This window comes from Buteo buteo, chromosome 29, assembly GCF_964188355.1.
Source record: "Buteo buteo chromosome 29, bButBut1.hap1.1, whole genome shotgun sequence".
NCBI classification, from domain to species: Eukaryota; Metazoa; Chordata; class Aves; order Accipitriformes; family Accipitridae; genus Buteo; species Buteo buteo.
This window is the reverse complement of record NC_134199.1, coordinates 2,898,834-2,917,826: the sequence shown is the minus strand read 5'-3', so window position 1 is coordinate 2,917,826 and position 18,993 is coordinate 2,898,834. Positions and strand designations below refer to the sequence as shown.

The 18,993-nt window shown below is 41.3% G+C and overlaps 1 protein-coding gene across 5 annotated transcripts in view; it reads left to right on the top strand.

The window, feature by feature from the left end:
- The window catches only part of DNAAF8 (dynein axonemal assembly factor 8), a 98,016-nt gene that overhangs the window by 33,317 nt on the left and 45,706 nt on the right, over positions 1–18,993 (top strand). For all 5 annotated transcript variants that reach the window (XM_075059383.1, XM_075059386.1, XM_075059384.1 and 2 more), the window contains 4 exons: positions 688–843; positions 5,575–5,769; positions 14,939–15,055; positions 17,337–17,481. In XM_075059383.1, the coding sequence (XP_074915484.1) occupies positions 688–843; positions 5,575–5,769; positions 14,939–15,055; positions 17,337–17,481 (613 nt within the window). The remainder of the gene's footprint in view (positions 1–687; positions 844–5,574; positions 5,770–14,938; positions 15,056–17,336; positions 17,482–18,993) is intronic.

Genomic DNA, 18,993 nt, shown 5'->3' with positions numbered 1-18,993 from the left:
TGATGAAAGATGTCCAATGTTCATCTTGGGGTTGACAGAAGTCACTTTTTACCCTTCTTGTTTTGGATCAGATAGTTATATTGGAAAATAGAATGTGCACAAAAAAATCCATCAAAAAGAAATCACCTCAGTCTAACTAAAAGATATATTCACTGGACAGGGATTGATGGGGTTTTGGCTATTAGTGATCACTAATAGGAAAGACAAAGGCTTATTAAGGAAACCTGCACTAGCTCCTCAGAATGGCATAATCACTTAGCATTGATTTTTGAACTGAAATTGGATTGATCTCATTATCATTAATAAGGCAGCACATGGTACCACTGTGACAAGAACATGCAGTACAGCGTTGACAGGGACTGTTCTCATTTCTTGCTAGACTAGGGAACTAATGCAAGTTCTTGCTTTCATGTAGTGAAACTGGTGGAAGTCAGAGCTTGCAAGACCTCGCTGAGAAAATAAATCCTATGACTTGTCAAAATCTACATGTTATTCCTGTTTAATTTGGTCTTTATTGATTTTTCTACTGGCTAAACCAGAGCTAATCTACTAATCAAGCGAGAGTGCTCCCTGGATTATTGTACATTATGGGGTTCTACTCAAAAGCAACAGAGCAAGATAAGCGGTTATTTTCAGTCTCTAAATACAGCTGTCTGAAAATGAAATTATGTTCAAATGGATTTACAGGTGCCTCCTGTGAAAATGAAAGATGGACCTAAAGCTCCGTTTCAGGTGGTAGGGCTGCAGCAGGTCTGGCGAGAAGATGGCTTGGCCCTATATGCTTGTCTAATGCCAGCAGATGAGTGTTCAGCCCACAACAGCACTAAGATCCAGAAGATAAAAGTGAGTAGCAGCATTTACACTTGCTAGTCATGCACAACAGCCATAGGCAGTAACCACTGTTTTTTACTAAAGACCAGGCTTGGATATGCCAATTCAACCTCAAATTTCAGTGAGCCAGGATAGAGCAGCACAAGCGCTGCTCTGAATTAGAATGGGGGAACAGCCCAGTACTGTGGGAACTGAAAGATTGCTTACAGCTAATTGCCAACTCAAGCTGTCCTCAGTTATGCTGAATTTAGATTATGTGCAGATGAGAAACCAGCTCTCTGTGGCATAGTTTTTTTGTCTCTACTGCTCATTAGCTGTTAAAATATTTTTGGTGTGGCTGTAACCCCACAGTGCAAAAATTTGACTGGATTCAGAGGAGACATACCTTTGGCATGTATTATGGATTTTCCTCTTACATTTTAACCATGTGAAGAGTGTGGCCCATGAGAGGGAGTATTGTCTTGCTATTTGGCTCCCAGGAGTCGGGGCCTGGAGGCAGGAGCTGAGACTCTGTTCCCTCAACTCTGGTACACTACAGAGCCTGTGCTGTGCAAAAAAAAAATGCCAAGCTGAAAGGTCTAGCACACAAGCTGAAAATCTAGCACGTGTAGGTGGCGCAATGTAACGTAGGGCATGATATGAACTTGTGTCCTGAAAACAGCAGAGCTATGATACAACAGCTCTAGGCTCTAGTTCGTTGGTTCTGTCTTTTCACAGAGCTAATATGATACAGATTGGTACTCTGAGCATCTTGTTCTGTTTTCTTTTTTGGACACAGCTTTTTAGATATTATTGCTACTCTTGCCCAGTATAAATATCTATCCTACCTATGCAGTATAGCTGACTCTTGCTGGACAATGTACCCAGGTATATCTGGGGAGCAGTGATCCTTGTGTACCCTGGATCTCTTGTGGGGCACTTGCATGAATAACTCTCCTGTTACTGAATAACCTTTGAGATGCTGGCCCTGTACTTTGTTGAGTCTGGCAAGTATCTCTTAGGTGGCTCAAAGCAACACTTGTGGCTTTGGTGAGCTGGTAGTGGATTTTCTATTCTATTTTTGCCTGCTTCATCCCGGGTGATGTTAACAGGAATGTGACAATAGTTGTGCTCATTCGTGACACTTCCTCTATGCTGAAAAGACCCCCATAGGACCCAAGAGCAGGTGGTCTTAGGGGGGCCCCCATGTATGTGAGTCACACCTGCTGGAAACATCATGTGAAGTATAAATGGAAGAGGAGGTGTAAATGTGTTTTAAAAACACACTTAAGCTTCCCCTACTCAGCTGCAGCAAGCATTCTTCACTTGCAGCTGCCTGCCTGTGAGCAGAAAAGATTAAATTTCCCATGATGTATCATAAAGCCTGGAGTATGACAGCTGTGGCTCCAGTGCTCCTGCAAGTCAATGATTGATGCTGCAACAAATGCCATGATTAAAACACTACCAAAAAAACCCAACCCCAAAACAATAAGTAACCTTTCCGTGAGTGTTTGAGCACCTGTCGGCAGAAGCAGCAGGGCTAATAAGACTAAGCAGCCTGCTAGACTGGACAAGGGCTTAATGTTGATTTCTGTCTAAGGCAACTGAATTCAAGGTGTTTGCTCTATGGAGCAAAGAAAATGGAGGAACAGAGACTGACCTGCCTTCTGTCCACTTGCCTTGTTGCTCTCTGCTGATTTCAGCTGAGGGGTTGGCCAAAGCATCAAAATTATTGAGCAGTGAGTATGCTTAAAATATGTATCCCGTGTTATGCAATTGAATGAACTTTTGAAGCTGCAGGCTCAGGCTGCTCTAAACATTTGGTTGGAGCTGGGAGGGGTTGTATCACAAGTTGGTGGAACAAGCCATACAGAGTTTCTGGTCCATATATAAATTGTAAATGCTATTCTGATGCCTAATTTACAGTTACTGACACTGCTGTTGAGTTCAGCTAGTATGCACAGCAGCTAACATACCAGGCATTTGGACGGTGTTTCTCAAAGCACGACTATGTGTAACTGAGGGTTCCTCTCATTAGAAGCTCTGCCATATGTCTTCATGGTAACAATGACTTTTGTCAATTTTGCTTTCCTGAGGTGTTTGTAAAGCTGCTGCTTTCCCCAACAGAGATCTAAGCTTACAAGAACATCAAAGTCTTTCAGAAGTGTCAGCTGCAGCAGAGACAAGGAAAGCAACAGCAACTAGTCCTACCTCCCCATTCCTACCCTTGAGCAGCTTCAATTGTTGTTGGAGAGAAATGTGGTAGATTTTACTCTTCACGCTTAAGTCTTCAGTCTCTTACTGTAGTGTTAAAGTACAGTTTTTAATGGCTGAATCTGATAACAAAATTCTGTTGTGGCATTTATTGGTTCTTGTTCCAGTTGTCTCCTATGGACACAAAGAGAACCACTTATCAGGGCTTACCTCCAAAATATGACTGGGTTTCCAGGTGGTTTTGTTGCATCTATTTGCTATAAGAATGTAGGGAAATCTTAGTTACTTTTTTTGGATTTTGTAAAAAAGACATACCAAGTAGTGTAAATGTTAACTGGAAACATTATGGCAAATTGATATTTTAATGTTCTTAATGTGTGTAGTCCAGAGTCCATTTTCAGTGCCAAAGATGGGTATGTACAAGATTATGCAACATCCCTGCTTGATGCTAAGACGGAAATGCCCATCTTTGTGTATCTGTACTTGTGTCTCATAATAGCAGCAAATGACAGCTGTCCGTGGATTTTCTTCAGATTGTAATATGAATGTGATTTTTACAGCAAACTTTGGATTGCTAGTCTAAGAACTTAAGGACCTATCTATCAACAAGGCAAGGTTTCACTTTCCCCAGCTTGCTCCCTTGTTAATTCTCAACGCTGGTGTGATTCAACATGCTGAGTGTGTTTGTCTTGTTGGCTTTGATGTTATTTGATCCTGTGCCTTGTTGTCTGCTATAGGGTCACAGCTCTAATGATGTGGTACAGTTCATCATTGAGAACTGGACCAAGGCATCCTGCTAGTTTCATGTTACTATAGGTTGTTGCTGGGGTTTTTTGTTGTTTTAGTTTGTTGGGGTTTTTTCCCTCAGTTGTTATTAACTGGAGCTGAGCTATATTCAAGACCTCTAAGCCATCAACTTTTTATTTACTAGCTGCTTCACTGTCACCTGTGTGTCTTTTATTGTTTGTCACATTGTATTTCTCCATCCCAAGGTCTAATGGCTATAAATACAAATATAATAGTGGGTTCTCAAGGCAAAAGCTCCTGTTCTCAGCAGATCAGTAAGCCTTCTGGCTTATTCAACTAGGATGGCATCTATTCCTACATCAAGTGGTTCTGCTATGTCTCCTCCCATTTTTGTGAGTTTTTTGGTGTTTAGTTTGGTTGCTTTATTTCTGTCCTCCTCCAAACAACTGATAGAAGTGAGGCAAATTTGAACATCCCTGTATGGTTTTGGTTTCTTGACTTGCTGTCAGAACAAATGGTTATACACTCACCTCTTGTAATTCTTGCATGCTGATAGACAAGCTGCAGTTGCAAACATGTCTGATGGGAATTAGATTTGTACACAGTATGCTTTCTAAGAATCTACTAAGTATTCCCAATTAGGCACACTAGCACTGTGCAAAGCAATGTGGTTCTTGTCTGTACACTTCAATCACTTAATTCTGTGGTGGCTCAGAAGAGCTCGCAATCTCTGTCATTAGGTTTGGGCTTTTTTGCAGACCTTTCCTGCTTGAGCTCTACTTTCTAGGTGCAATAATAGCTGGTGTAGAGAAGATGCTTTGCATAATTGTTGATTCTGTTAATTTCTAATTGGGTCTTATTGAGGTCACCAATTTTGTTCTCTGAAAGGCCTGCTAATTAAGAACCAACCTGGAAGAACAAAGGGGCTTAGAGGGGAGGTTAAGTGATGGAAAACTGTAATTTAGCAGTGCAGTATTCAATATTAATGTATTACTATTAGTATCAATCTTTCAAAAAACCTTGAAATTAATAAATCTTTTCATTTATATCCCTACAAAACCATTTGCAAATTGTCTTTCTTTATATTGGGCAGTTTTATGGTCCTGTTTATGGCATTTTCTCCCTCTTTAAGTGTGGTATGTAATTGCTTCAGAATAATATTTGTGGGCTGACAGATGTTGTGAGCCAGTTATTTTATACCAGTGTCGTGCAAACAACTGAAGATTGCTATTAACTCAGCAGTCGTCATCTGTGGTTGAGTTTTATAGCTGAGCAGTCTGAGTGTGTCAAGAGCTCTGGTGGAAGGGCAATGCTGTTAATGTCCCCGGTCCCTTGGCTAAGGGGCACTTTGTTTGAGTCAAGTCTACGTGGAGGCATGTCCCCAAGTCGTGGGGTGAGCTCCTCCACACAGCTGATGGGCGTGACTGCCTGTTGCAGACAGCATCTGCTCTCAAGTCCCATCTCCTGGGTCAGGAACCCTGACAGTGTCAGAACCTTCAATTCTGTCTTTGGGTGTGGGAGTAGAGATTTTGTGGGGTGATACCAGGATTGTGGGAGGGGTACGCTTTCTTGTGGGTGAGGGGACAACTTTAGAGTGCTGGTTGCAGGGAGACAGGGTGTGACAGTTTGGGAGGCTGAGGGGTGTTACGTTAGGGGTTTGGTTTGGAGAATCTGAAGGGCAGATGTGTGAAGCATGAGGCTGGGATGGTTGCAGACAGAGAAAGAACTGCTGTGGGTGTATGGTACAGAACAGAAAGTTCTTGAGGCCATCATCAATGCTTTTTAACCATTGACTCTTTGCAGACTAAAGAAGATCTACAAGGAACATCCATTTTTTACCAGAAGATTTCTGCATTTCTAGCCTGTACGCAGCTTCCAGATGTTATCTGGTGGAGGGCAGAACTGGCCAATCGCTTCCAAAACCAACTGTGTCCACTTCTTCCTGAAATTCCCTCTGTCCTGCTCAGTTATATCACTGCTGTTAATCCTGATCCTCAGGTACTGTACAGAAATGCTTGGACTTCCAGTATTTTTTTTGTCTCATTAGGTCCAGTAAAAGTTGTTGTTTTTCCAGTCTTAACAGGTATTCTTGTTTGCTTTAGCTAAGGTTTTAAACAGAGTTTGAAAACAAATTATTCTGAGCTGTGTAGATTCCACTGAAGTGTATGAGATTACAAGCACATAGCACCTCTTAAAGTCAAGTGCTTAAAATCACTTGCCTGCCTAGAGATGTCTGCAAGAACACTCACATCATGCTGTCTATAAGTAGAATGATAATTAACTTTTTCACTTCTGTCAGGTTAGCAAGTGCTCCATAACACATACTCAAGTGAACAAAATGTTACAAGAATTCATTATGCTTATTGGGGGAGTTTATTCCTTGAGGCATCCAACACTGCTTTGAGGCCTTTAACAGCCTATCCTACCTTAGTGTAAACATTTTGACCAGGTTTTCAAAGAAACACTTAATATGACCTGAATTCCATACCTTTTGAGGGATTGTTCTACTTATTTCTTTCGCATGACATCACCAGCCTTTGGAAAATCATGGTCTTTTCCCAATATTTCTAAATCAACAAAAACCTTGAGACACAGTTCTAGGGAATGGTAAAGACTGCAATTCTGGTTCACAATGAAGTTTAGTTCTGAAAATAATGTAGCATGAGAACTTTTCTGCAATTTCAACCAGATTTGGGGATTACTATTACTCTGTGAGAATCAATGCCATGAAAGCTTAGGGGCTTAGCAGTGCACTTAGCAATTTGCCTAAAGGTTTATCCCACTTCTGTGGAGGAAAAGGAGGCTTAATGTTGTTGATTTGCAGTCACTGTAGCTTTCAAGTAGAAGCAAATGCTATAAAGCAGTCTGACGTACTTGTGAAAGATAAATCTGCTGTACACTTTTAAGGCATAAAATAAGGCATCATTTAAAACAGGGCTTTTATGCAAATCCCTTATTAGGGGAATTACAATTCATTAGAAATTGAACAGCAAGATAGCAGGCGCTTTCTGGGGGTGGATCTTTACCTTGATGTCAGAAAAACTGAAGTCAATTTAAAGACCACGTTCTCTTCCTAAGGCCAAATGCTCTGTGCCAGCCAGGTTCCCAGGCCTGTATTACACTGAGACCACTATGTATCATGGCTTTTTGTTAGATGTATCTTGCAGTTAAACAGAAAGGCTGATTTCTCAAAGCAAGGCTCAATGAGCCAGACTCTCAGCAGGCAGCAGCTAATCCTGTTGTCTGCCCTGAAGCTTTACAAAGTGGTACCAACTGAGAATGTTCCCAAGTGTCATTAAAATACAACCAAAAAATGCTGCATAGAAAATTCAGTATCGTATCCTTTTAACTTCATTGGTTTGAAGATTTTGTACAAGGCCAGTGATCCATGCTTGCTTTTTATGTATTTATATTTATTTTGAGGCAATGTATACAAAACAAAGTGGACCAAAGAACCTGCTACTACATGTTGGAAAAGCATGCAGTGAATACATATTTTTGCACCAGGTAGCTTACGGTCTGAGACAAAAATCCTGAGAGGTTGATGAGACAAATGGGTAGGAGCGGAGGGAGAGGGAACATCAGGTAAAATTGCTGTCTGCTTGTGTACTGACTAGCTCTGTGTATGATTTTATGAGCAATTGTTAGCTGCAATTGTAATAACCTTTAAGCACATTGTCTGTTAGTGCATGAGCCAATGTCGTCTTTTCAGTCAATTGATCTAGTGTTTTTTCAGTCTGTTCTGGACCCCAAACAGGTTGCTTTTCTCTTGTTATTTTTCTCTGAGGCTTTCTTATTAATGCTATGCATACAGCCTATTAACCTGCAGTAATTCACTTCTGATATGAAGAGTAAACTCACAATGCAGTCATTAAAATCCCAGGTTAGGTTAGGAGTGACATAATCCCTGTGGAAGTTAACTGCAATGTCCCTTGTCAGCAAAAAGAGGATTTCTTCATTTTAGAATAAAATAAAAGCACTTTCTCCTGTTAAGCCTTAGGATGCAAGTGTTAACCTTAAGGATACAGACAACATACGTAGCCAGTGTTGATGCTTCTTTTCCTGTGCCTGTTTGTTCCATTAAGGCACACTGGATTTTTCTTGCTCTCTCTCAGTTGTTCTGGACAGTGGGACATTTGCCCAAAGGGTGCAACCCCTAACGCTCGCCATCTTTTTGGTCACCTTCCAGAGCACCTCCTCAAACTCCCAACCTATACAGGTGCCTGCCGTGACAGAGGAGTCAGGGCATAGCAGTACTGGATGGGTGATTGTGTCAGTGAGATTTCAAGGAAGAAGAGGAACCTCCATCCCTAAGTCAAGCTGAATGAGATTTTCTTCTTTTAGTGCCAGAAAATTGATTTTGTTGCACCTCCTGGTGATCAGTTCCCTACTTGTTGCTCTTTAGTTAGTTTCCCTGCTGACTTCCAGCATAAGGGTTGTGTTTTCTTTTTTGAGACAATAGTACTGATTAAGGGCAGGCCTACACAAAGTTCCCTCCTTGCTTTTCACTTAAGCAAAGCTCCATTTTTTTAAATTTTTTTATTTTTTTTTTAATGGCCGTTTTGGCTGAGCATAGATAAGAATTCTAGAACTGGGTTCAAGGAGCTAAATTTGCCCTGATGTTGTAACTCAATGCTGCCAAAAACTTCAAACAGCACAGACTGAACTAACAGGAAGTTTGATGTATGGGAGTGGACTCGCAGAAAGTACAGTTCTTTAGTGTGGTATTTCAGACTTTTGGGATTTCCCTGCTAGAGAGTTGCTGGTAACTGTGTTACCAGACAAGCTCTACATGTGCACACTACACACATGCACACAAGCTTTGAAAAGTTGCAAACTTTTTTTCAAAGACTGAAATAACCATGTAGCAGAAGAGCTATGCAATGCTGGTGAAATTAGAAATGGCTGTTTAAAAAGCAGGCCCAGATGCATCACTTGTTGCTTTGTACAATTAGGTGCCCTGGTTTAACCCCAGTCAGCAGCTAAGCTCCACGCAGCTGCTCACTCACTTCCCCAGTGGGATGGGGGAGAAAATCAGGAAAAGAAGTAAAACTTGTGGGTTGAGATAAGAATGGTTTAATAGACCAGAAAAGAGGAAACTAATAATGATAACACTAATAAAATAACAACGGTAATAATAAAAGGATTGGAATATACAAATGATGCACAATACAATTGCTCATCACCCGCCAATCGATAGTCCCCGAATGGCAATCCCCCCAATCCCCCAGTTTATATACTCGATTTGACTTCACGTGGTATGGAATACCCTGTTGGCCACTTTGGGTCAGCTGCCCTGGCTGTGTCCCCTCCCAACTTACTGTGCCCCTCCAGCCTTCTTGCTGGCTGGGCATCAGAAGCTGAAAAATCCTTGACTTTAGACTAAACATTACTTAGCAAAAACTGAAAACATCAGTGTTATCAACATTCTTCTCATACCTAACTCAAAAACATAGCACTATATCAGCTACTAGGAAGACAATTAACTCTATCCCAGCTAAAACCAGGACAGGCAGCTAATTTAGGTATGTGATTGCCCTAACTCTGTGTATAGTCTCTGAAGAGGGAGTGAGAGGCATTTCCAGAGAAACTTTCTGATCTGTGTTTTTAGCATGGGCTCAACAAGAAGACTCTGAGCTTTATAGTTTGAATGCTGTGACATTATTTCATTGACAAGCATCATAGCCTTAGCCCTGCTGAGTGGCTTCAGCATCTTCCACTGTCTTTTACTATAACTTCTTTTAACTTCAATGCTAATAAGAGTCTTGCTCAGAGAACTGCTACATACTACTACATCAGCTTTTCACCCAACTCTTTTCAGGCCCTTGGCCATGTGGGCATTGCCTTTAACACATCTCAAATTGTAATAACTGGTGGTATGCTGTGGTTCAGTGCCTCATGGTGTTGGCAATAATGCTGTTTTGATTTGGGGTTATTGCCCCATGTGTTCTCTCTTTCTCCTTTCATGCTGTGTGAGAAGCAGCAAATTTAGCAGCTTTAAGCAGTACCTAAGCTAGGCCATGTAGTGTTTTGTGGGTCAAAAGTGCAGACTGAGCTACCTGGAGTGCAACAGAATTTGACCAGCTGTTAGACCTGATGCACATGTTGCTGTAAGCTCTCAGATTTAGTGTATAGCTCAGGGCTGTGCTTTTCTCCTCCAAAGCTTCTGTGGAGCCTGATGCCAAAGCTTGAAAGACATGATTGTTGTGCAGCTGAAATAGGCATTAGGGAGAGATAAAACACCCAGAACAGCACCTCCACATCTGCTTCCTCAAACCAGATCCAGCAGGATGAGACTTGCAGCGTGGCAGGTGCCAGCTGCTAAGTCCAGCAGCTTGATGGTTTGAAATCCAGGCTAAAGTTGTAAAACAGGAGGTTCAAAAGGACAGGTTCATCCTGCCCTTTGCTTTCCAAATCTTGCTCTTGTCTTGTCTTTATCTGAGTTGGTGCTAAGGGCCAGATCTCCCATGTCTGGCACCCTGAGTCTGCTGTGCAGCCTGATAAAGCTGTATCAACAGCTTTATCGAGAGCACATCATCTGACTGATGATTCCACATGGATATGACTTGTCTGTAAGACATTTGTCCTGGGGCCTCATCTATATGCATTTATAGAAATTAATCCGTAGCTGCAGAATAGCTGCATGGCTGTATCTTCATGAGGCAGAAGGGTGAAGGTGACATCCTGGCCCTAGCTGAGTCCCGTTGGAGTTTGTCATTGATTTTAGTGGGTCCAGGAGTTCAGGCTGTCATTGGTATTTGTAACTAAAAACCCCTAACCTTTAAAAGGAGAAAGGACTACAATGATGTCTACCAGAGTTGGCACAAAGATGAAGGCATAGCTTGGGGAGGAATAAACCATTATTGTTTTCCATTCTTCATAAAATTTGATAGCTTGCATTTAAATTGTGACCATCCCTAATTATTCCAGAAAACAGCAGCTTAAAAGAACTATCAAGCTAATGTGCTTAGCCATTAGTATTGTGCACGATGGGCAGAAAAGGGTGGAAGTTACTGTCTCATCCTTTCTCTTCCGTGTTTTAAGATATCCCTTTCTTTATCCAGAATGGGGGCAAGGGAAAGTGAGATGCATCTTCAAACCACCTGAAATACAGTCACCCGAATTGTACATCTTCAGTGGCAAAGCCCTTAATTAGCCCTCTCTATCCCCAGCCTTTTCGCTGCCTGAGATCTTCCTGCTGTGCTTCCACATTTCCTATACTAAATCTTCAGCCATCTGAAGTGAGCATGCACAATGGGAAGGGAAGTTGTGCAGGAAACAAATTCAAATTTGTGTTAATCTGGATTCCACAAGGAATACTATGCTAATGCATTGGGATTCATGACAGCAGGGAGAGGAGAGAGTTTGAGAATAATGCTGCCTAATTCAGGAGCATGATTCAGTGAATCACATCAGACATGAGCCTTGCCTGCATGTTAACATCAAGGCCTTTGCTAGAGTGAGAATAGTGCTTCTTCTGCTGCCACCGATGTGGTCAGTGGGGTTGAAATGGAGAGGTTATATAGATGCAGAATTTACAGTCTGTCTCTGGAGGTAGTGGAGGATGCAGCATCTTTCTCAATGGATTTGGGTGTTGTCCCATAGTGATAATGGCTGAGCAGGTCTTTGTTTTGAAAGTACCTTGCATGTGAGGAGATGAGATTGTGGAGTACATAGAAATTCTTCCTGCAGTTTCTGTTTTCCTGCTGTGGCTGGGAAGCAGTCTAGAAGACTCGGTGCAACTTAAAAGACTCTCTTAGATCATCTGACAGCAAAAGCTATTTCTTTGTTGTCGGAAATGAGAATAGAATACACTGTAAGCAAGAGGAAGAGATATTGGATTTGGTAATATTTCTGTATGACAATTGAAGATTCATGGTTTTGCTGCACATAGCTCCAGTCTTCTCTAAAATGTGCTTATTCTTGTTTCTGCTCAGTGCTTTACAACACGTTTTTGTTCTGCTGTGAATTTCCTTCCCATAACTGTCTGGCTTCATCTTGGTAATATTGTCTGAAACAAAGCAGTAGCTCTGGGTTTCTTTTTAACGCTTTTGAAAAAATGATGCATGTTCAGTCCTAGCTATGGTATAAAGCAGTCTTTTCCAGTGTCTTAAAGTAGCAGAAATCAGAATTTGTCTCCCAAAACAAATAAGAAAAAGGATAATTGACAAAAAAAAGAGTAACTACAAATGGGAGGTTATGGACATGCCCTTCCTTCCTGCTCTTTCTGATCATGGCAAATGGATGGAAAGGATATCAGTGCTGTAAGAAGCCCTGCTTTCTTACAGCAGAGGGTGGGGGAGACATAGTCATGGAAATCGTTATGGTTAAATGATTCCGGGTTTTGAAGCCTGTTACAGCATAAGTCAAAGTATCCCTGGGGCTGCTGTAGCTGCCATTGGCTGTCTGTAGGGTAGCTTTCCTCCCTGGTATAATGCCTTTACCATGAGACATGAGCTTATTACAGTGCTCTGAGTCTGCAGAACCTTAAGGAAGAGGTATTTTCAGGTAGGTATCAAAGGCTCAACTGCCTCTTCACCATTCTGTGCAGTGCATGGGGAGAGAGTCTCCTCTTCTCCCCCCAAGTGACAGGTCAGCATTCAGAGACTTTCTGAACTGGTATGTTTGCACAGAAGCTTTACAGCTACTGTAATGTTGTTGGAGGCGTGAGAGAGGAACCAGCCCTCAGGTGAAACCAATACAATTCTCACACCTACCCTCTCTCTCGTTGTGGAACATTAAAAGTAGCACCAAAGTAAAGATAAAGATAAATAGTGTCAAAATTGCCAAAATTATTTCAATAAGAGTGGGGTACTGCAACTGCCTGTGGAAGGTCACTCTGCCTTATTTGTGAGATAGGGCTTATCTCAATATTATAACAACTGACTTGATGCAATTCTCTCCTGCATGCATGGGGACAGTTGCTTTCTTCCTGTTTTTCCTGTGCATTGTATAAGAAGGCAGTGTCAGGAGTTCTCCTCCACTGGCACATTATTAGCTAGGCGGGACAAAGCAGGGACTGTCATACTGCAGCCATCTCTGTGTATTTTCTTACTCATGAGGAGAAGGATTTTCTAGGAGAACTAAGACTTCTCAAGCTTCATTTTTTGTTGCTTTGTGAAATCACATTCAGGTTGGCTGCTGGAAAACAGAATCTGACAGATCACAGTGACAATTTCCCATAGGCCTCCATTCCCAGGTGTGGCCAGATCCCTGCTCTGGTGAGGAGCGAGGCCAACCATGTGGCAGTGTGCCTGGGATCACAGCTGATCCACAGCTTACACTGTGGTACTTCCTAAAGTTCAGCTTTTTACCTTGGATTTCCCAGTGTGCATCCTCTGTGTCCTAACTGGGGCTGGATGATTATAATGAAAGTTTCTATGGAAATGTAGGCTGGAATTGGTTTGACATTTGTCCCTTCTCTTTTTCTTCTTCTTGAAAGTTCATAGACTTGAGGTTTGTTCAAGGAACAGCTTGAATAAATAGAAGACTGGGGTCTTGCTGCATTCCCATTTTGTAGGGCTTGTCTGTGCTCACTGCATTGTGGCGTCGTTGCATGCAGGAGCTGGCATCAAACAATGGAAACAGAGACAATCTTCTGTTTCCTTAATCAATGGTTTCTTGCTTTTCCTCTAATGATGTTTTCCACAGCAACCAAGTGTAATATCACAAGTGGAGACTGGTGAATTATGAATTGCAGGACAAAATGGACAAATCCATTGAGAGATGTCAAAGCTCTTGGTTTTGTGTAGTTGTGTTGACTGAAACCGGGTGAAAAGTGAAATTCCCAGTTCTGCTTTTAGGCAAATATCTCATGAAGCACAGGAAATAGAGGAAGGAGAAAACACAAAAGGTTACTGAAGCAGAAAGACAGATGTCAGAGAGGTTTTAATATTATTCAAATTAATTTCATTTTCTGGTTCTTGTTTTTAAACATTTGTTGAGTGATATGAAGTGCCTGTCATTTGTCAAGCAGCACACAAAAAACCCTACCTCTCAGGTGATTACACAGTTAAACAGCATTGTATGTAACTCATAATCCAGAATGGACAGTTCTTTATGCAGTGTTAGTCCATTTTCTATCCATAATAAAAGTCCTGATGAGACTATGTTGAAATTTTTCTTTTTTCTGTTTTGAGAAGGTCTGTCCACATGGGGTGAGGACAGATTAACTACTGCTGTAAATGAAAGTAGAGTCTTTAAAAATAGTGAAGCTACTCTGAGATACACCACCTGAGCCTATGTCTCAAAAGTGACAATTTTATTTGTTTGTTTATTTATTTATTTATTTAATCTTGGAATTAATCCTGCCCACTGTGAACTCTGCTTAAATGCCTCCATATTTCTGGAATGTTCAATATTGGCATAGCTGCAAATAGCACTTCTTCTCAAACCAGAACTTGACAAACATGACTTTCAAAAGTTGTGTTTGTTCCTGGACTATGGCCTTGCTTACTGAGCATGCAGTCACAGCAAATTCCTATGAGTGACACATCCTTAAACTTGCACTTGTACAAGTTGCTTGCTTGGCTGCCCAGAAAATGTATGAGAAACAAAATAAGGTGCTGAGATTGGGAAATGCTACACTTCTGTAAAGCTGTGACCTAAATGCCAGAGTCTTTTTGCCTATCCATAAGTATGTGACTTACAGATATGTGTCACTTGTGGTGACATGAGCACAGGAGAAATGTCCTATTTTGGTTACAGGCGTGTAGAAGTTCATGCAATTCTTTCCCTACCTTTCCATTTGATTACTTAATTAGAGCATTCCTTTAACAAAGCCCTTTCTGCTGGATGCTCAGCACAATTTGTGGAGAATCAAGGTCTCGAGCTGCTCAGCTGGATCCTGCAGTGCCTTTTGCATTCAACTCCTGTTCATGTCAGTGGGTACTCTGCATGTTGGAGGGTCACTGGGTTGGACCCCGGGAATGTTCAGTCTCTCAGGAAGCAGTTGCAGATTCATATTCTTGGAATATCACTTAGTTGGAGCTAGTGGTACGGTTGTAAGAAAGCAAATGATAGATTAACAACACTGGACTAATTAGTTTAATCCATTAATGTGCATCCTTACATGCTCTCTAGCCATAAAATACTATTTTTTTCCTAGACCTGTATTTTGAGGGATCAAGGTAACATACAAGTGAGAGATGTTCTTTGTCCATTTCAGGCAGTGGAGAAGGTGTTTGCAGTGCCAAATGGATTTTACTGGCAGACAGTTGAAACTGATGAAAAATACTTCCCTAATAGCAGCGACATCGAGGCTTGCAGAGATATAGACACTGAGGTAAAAAAAAAAAAAAAAAATTTTAAAAATCACTCCTTTCTGACTTGGGGGATGATGTGGGAAGTTGAGAGATGATTAAATGACCTGGAATATTTCAATCTTGAGGTTTGGTACAAATACTGATCTTGAAGTATTTCTCACTCGGACCTAAATATATCAGCTGAGTATTTTGTGTCATCAGTATTGATGTGCTGATTGCTCTGAGGCACAGAAGATTAAACTATGAAATGTGCGGGTTGAAGAAATTGCTACCAACCAGGTGCAAATCAGTAACAGTAGACAAAATTTTGATAACCTAAAACCACTTGACTGCAAGCCAATATACAACACAACTTTTTTTTAAACTTGTGCTCAAAAACATTAAAAAAAAAATTCTGAAGCTTCTGGTACTATTTACCTGACCTACAGTAACTGTGTATGTGTTGTATGAACAATTAGGAAGTAATTCTACTTAGTTTACCCCAGAAGAAGAGAAGGTTAAGGTAACTTAAGTCAGCTCATATTTACCTCTGTTTAGGAGTGCATACCAAAATGTACTGCACCTCCAGCCAGTGTATGATAACTTGTTAACTATAGTAACTCACCTTTCTTAGCTCTTGTGCAACACAAAACATAACACGTTTGATCTGACAGAGTTCAGTTTCCTGTTAGCATTGATTCAAGGAGGTGCAGATATACTAAGTTCTTCCTGAACACACCACAAGCCTGACCAGTTGCTGTGAGTATACTGGGCTTGCTCCTGGAAGATGCTTGAAGTCCACAATTAGGAGCTGAAGATACCTGGCACTTGACACAGCTGGGAAATGCCTCATGTCTTCGTTACAGTTCCTTAACTTGCCTCAGGAGTGCTGTTAGTGGGTCCATACAGACCTCTCACAGCAGGGGCAGGATGCTCTTGTAAGGGAAGGCAAGCTGGGAGCTGAGACCAACAGCAAGGCAGGTGTGGCCATTGACCTCATGGCAGGGTGCAGTCCCACGTTACCCAAGCAAGAAGAGCAGAGCAGGTCCAGTGGCAGCAACTGGGGTCAGCCAAGAGTCCATAGTGACAAGGCCAAGCCAGAAATTCAGCAGGTTAGGATAACAGCCAGAATCAGTGACTTATGAGACTGGGCCAAGGCATACCTGCAACAAAGCTCAGATGGAGACCAAAGCCAAGTGCCTGGCTCCTAAGCAAAGGGGAGATTGGCAGTTACTGAGGTTTCTCAATGCTGGACAGCTGTGTTATCAAAGTTGGCCCTGAGCCCAGGCAGCCAAGCCCCAGGGACTCTCATAGCAGCTACAGAAAAATACTTCCTTACTGGCTGCTGTGAATATTGGGTTAATATCAGGAGAGCTGCAGCTAGACAAACATAAAGAAATAGAGCTTTTATTCCTAATTAGATCACTTTTTAATGATTTGAGTAAATTTATATCTTCATTTATCATGATGGTATAAGCCTCATAATGTGTTTATGGAGGAGTAGCATTTCATTTTAAGTGTCCAGTGGTGATGAATTCATTTGGCATTCACTGCAACCATAAAGCTTGGTGCTGGAGATAGCGTTGTGTTGCTTTACATTCAGGAGAACCATGCACAAATCAGAGGCCAGTACAATCATGCTTGTCTGATCTTCAGCTAGACAATTTATTACCCACAGTACCATACAACTTCCTGTTGTAAAGCGCTTGCTTTTTGAAACAATATGTGCCTTCTGGTGGGAGAGTAATAATAATTTGCTTCCCTTTGGGGTATAGACATTCAGTATGTGTTGGTGGATGTCTTCCTACATGCCAGGATGGGCTGAATTGGATTAGTCTGGTAAAGAAGATTTCAAAATGTAAATTTGGGGCAGTACGAGTGATGTGTCTGCCTTTTGATTTATTTATTTTTTTAATGCTGGTTTTGGCACTTCTTTAGGTATAAAGAAACAACCAGTTGGTCTATTATTCTTTAACCATCTTTCTGTTGTACATGAAGTTAAACAGCAAGAGTGATACACTTCAGTTTCTGCCCCAGAGAACTTGCAGTTTTTTACTAGTAGGTTTTTGTGACAAAAGACACAGTTATATCAGCAGAAATAGATTCCATCATAATTATCATAGATAGTTATGATTCAATCTGAAGCTAAGAGCCTACTGTGCTGAACTGCACATAAACATAAAATAAAAGAAAGCCTCTTTGTACCTCTTACAATGTAGATGAAGCATGGGAGCTAAAGGTGAGCAGAAAAGATACAGCTGTGTGGTCGTTGAGGGCTTGGAAGCATTTGGTTCATTTCTCCAATGTGCTCTTGCTGTTCAGGTTGCCATGGTATTGCTGTTTGAAACTCTCTACCGAAGTCCCCTAGCTACCCACCACATGTTGCAGCTGGTACTCAGTTCTGGTCTGGATATCTGTGGACTCCGCCTGCTCTATCCTCAGCAGGATGTGCTGCTCTTTAGCTCAGGTGAGATCTAGTTTTCCTTCAGAGATTCCATCATGTGATGATACTGAGGTGAAGGCAAAGATCTGTAAAAGTACTAAGGTGAAGAGTGATGTGGTGCTGTGGGCATGGGGGAGGGGGGTATTGGATTTACATGAGTGTTGCTTTATCAGTTCCTGTATCTTTCCCAAAAGACATGATAAAAGATCTTGGGCTGTTTCTTTCCTTCTGTTTGCAGTGTTGAATATCCATGAGTTGAATTTTTAACCCTCGATACATTTTTGTGTCTCAAACCACTTTAGCTTTTTTTTCCTCTGTAGTAATCTTTCCCAGATTGCAGTGCCCTAAACTCGGGTTAGACTCGTATGAGTTAAATATACTAAATTAGTTCCCACTGATTTTCCTGAAGGTTTTAGCTGTGGAAAATCCAGCCTTCCCCTTCCACAATTCCCCCCATCCTATTGCCTATGGGACTTCAGAAGCATGGGCAAAAGTACTGATCTAGCCATCCTGTAATTGCATTGGTTTATAAGCCATCACTAAAATGTCACATTTGCCAGTAGAAGATGGTCTGAGATGGGAGACCAAGAAGATAAGGTAAATAAAAATGATACGTGTCTCTGAATTCAAATCACTAAGTCTTTAACATTAGACACCAATATTTGCAAATATTGGCATGTACCACTCAAGTCTTATTTTTTTCCATTTGTGAAACAGAGAGGATGAAGCCTGCCTTAAAGCATGTATGGAATATTATTAGTTGCTAATACAATATAACTCTATAGCAACATTAGCTGCAAAGTATAGAGATTGCTGCTGCAGGATAGTATGGCTTGTACTTTCTTTTAAGCCAAGAAGTTCTCCTGGAAGGTTTGCATGTGACACCATCATGAATACAGGCAATTTGTTTCTCTTGGGGAAAGGTATCGGCAGGGTGAGTGAGAGAAATGGGTTCCCTTTTCCTCAGACAGAAGATGAGTGAAGACCAGCTCAATCAGAGAAAAACTCTCCAGTGTCCCTGCCTCTTTTTACATTTGAAAACAATAGGAGCAGTCTGCCTTAGAAATGGGATTGCAGTTGCAGTTGTCTCAGCACTGTGCACGTAATGCATTCATACTGATAGCTCAAGAAATGAAGAAGGACTCCAGAAATGAATAAGAAAACCATAAAATCACCAGCCATTAGGAGATGACAGGCAGCAGATCTGCTTCGATGCTCTGTACCGTGCACCATTATTTAGGAACATTTTGTATGAAGAGACAATTCATTTGAGCTGAGAACTGCTATGCAAGTTTGTAAATTAGATTTTTACCCTTAGCTTGAAAACTTTAAAATGATTATTTTAAATATTTACAGCCAGCTTCTCCATTATCTACCTGCTCTGGAGACTTATGTTCTGGCTTCTGATTCTTATGCAACAAATGATGTAATTGAATATGTTTTTAAACCTCAGGGAAGAAAATGACACACCTTGCTGCTATTTCTAACATCTGCAGTAAGAACTGCAGAAGAGCCAAATTTGCTCTTTTCCTGGGG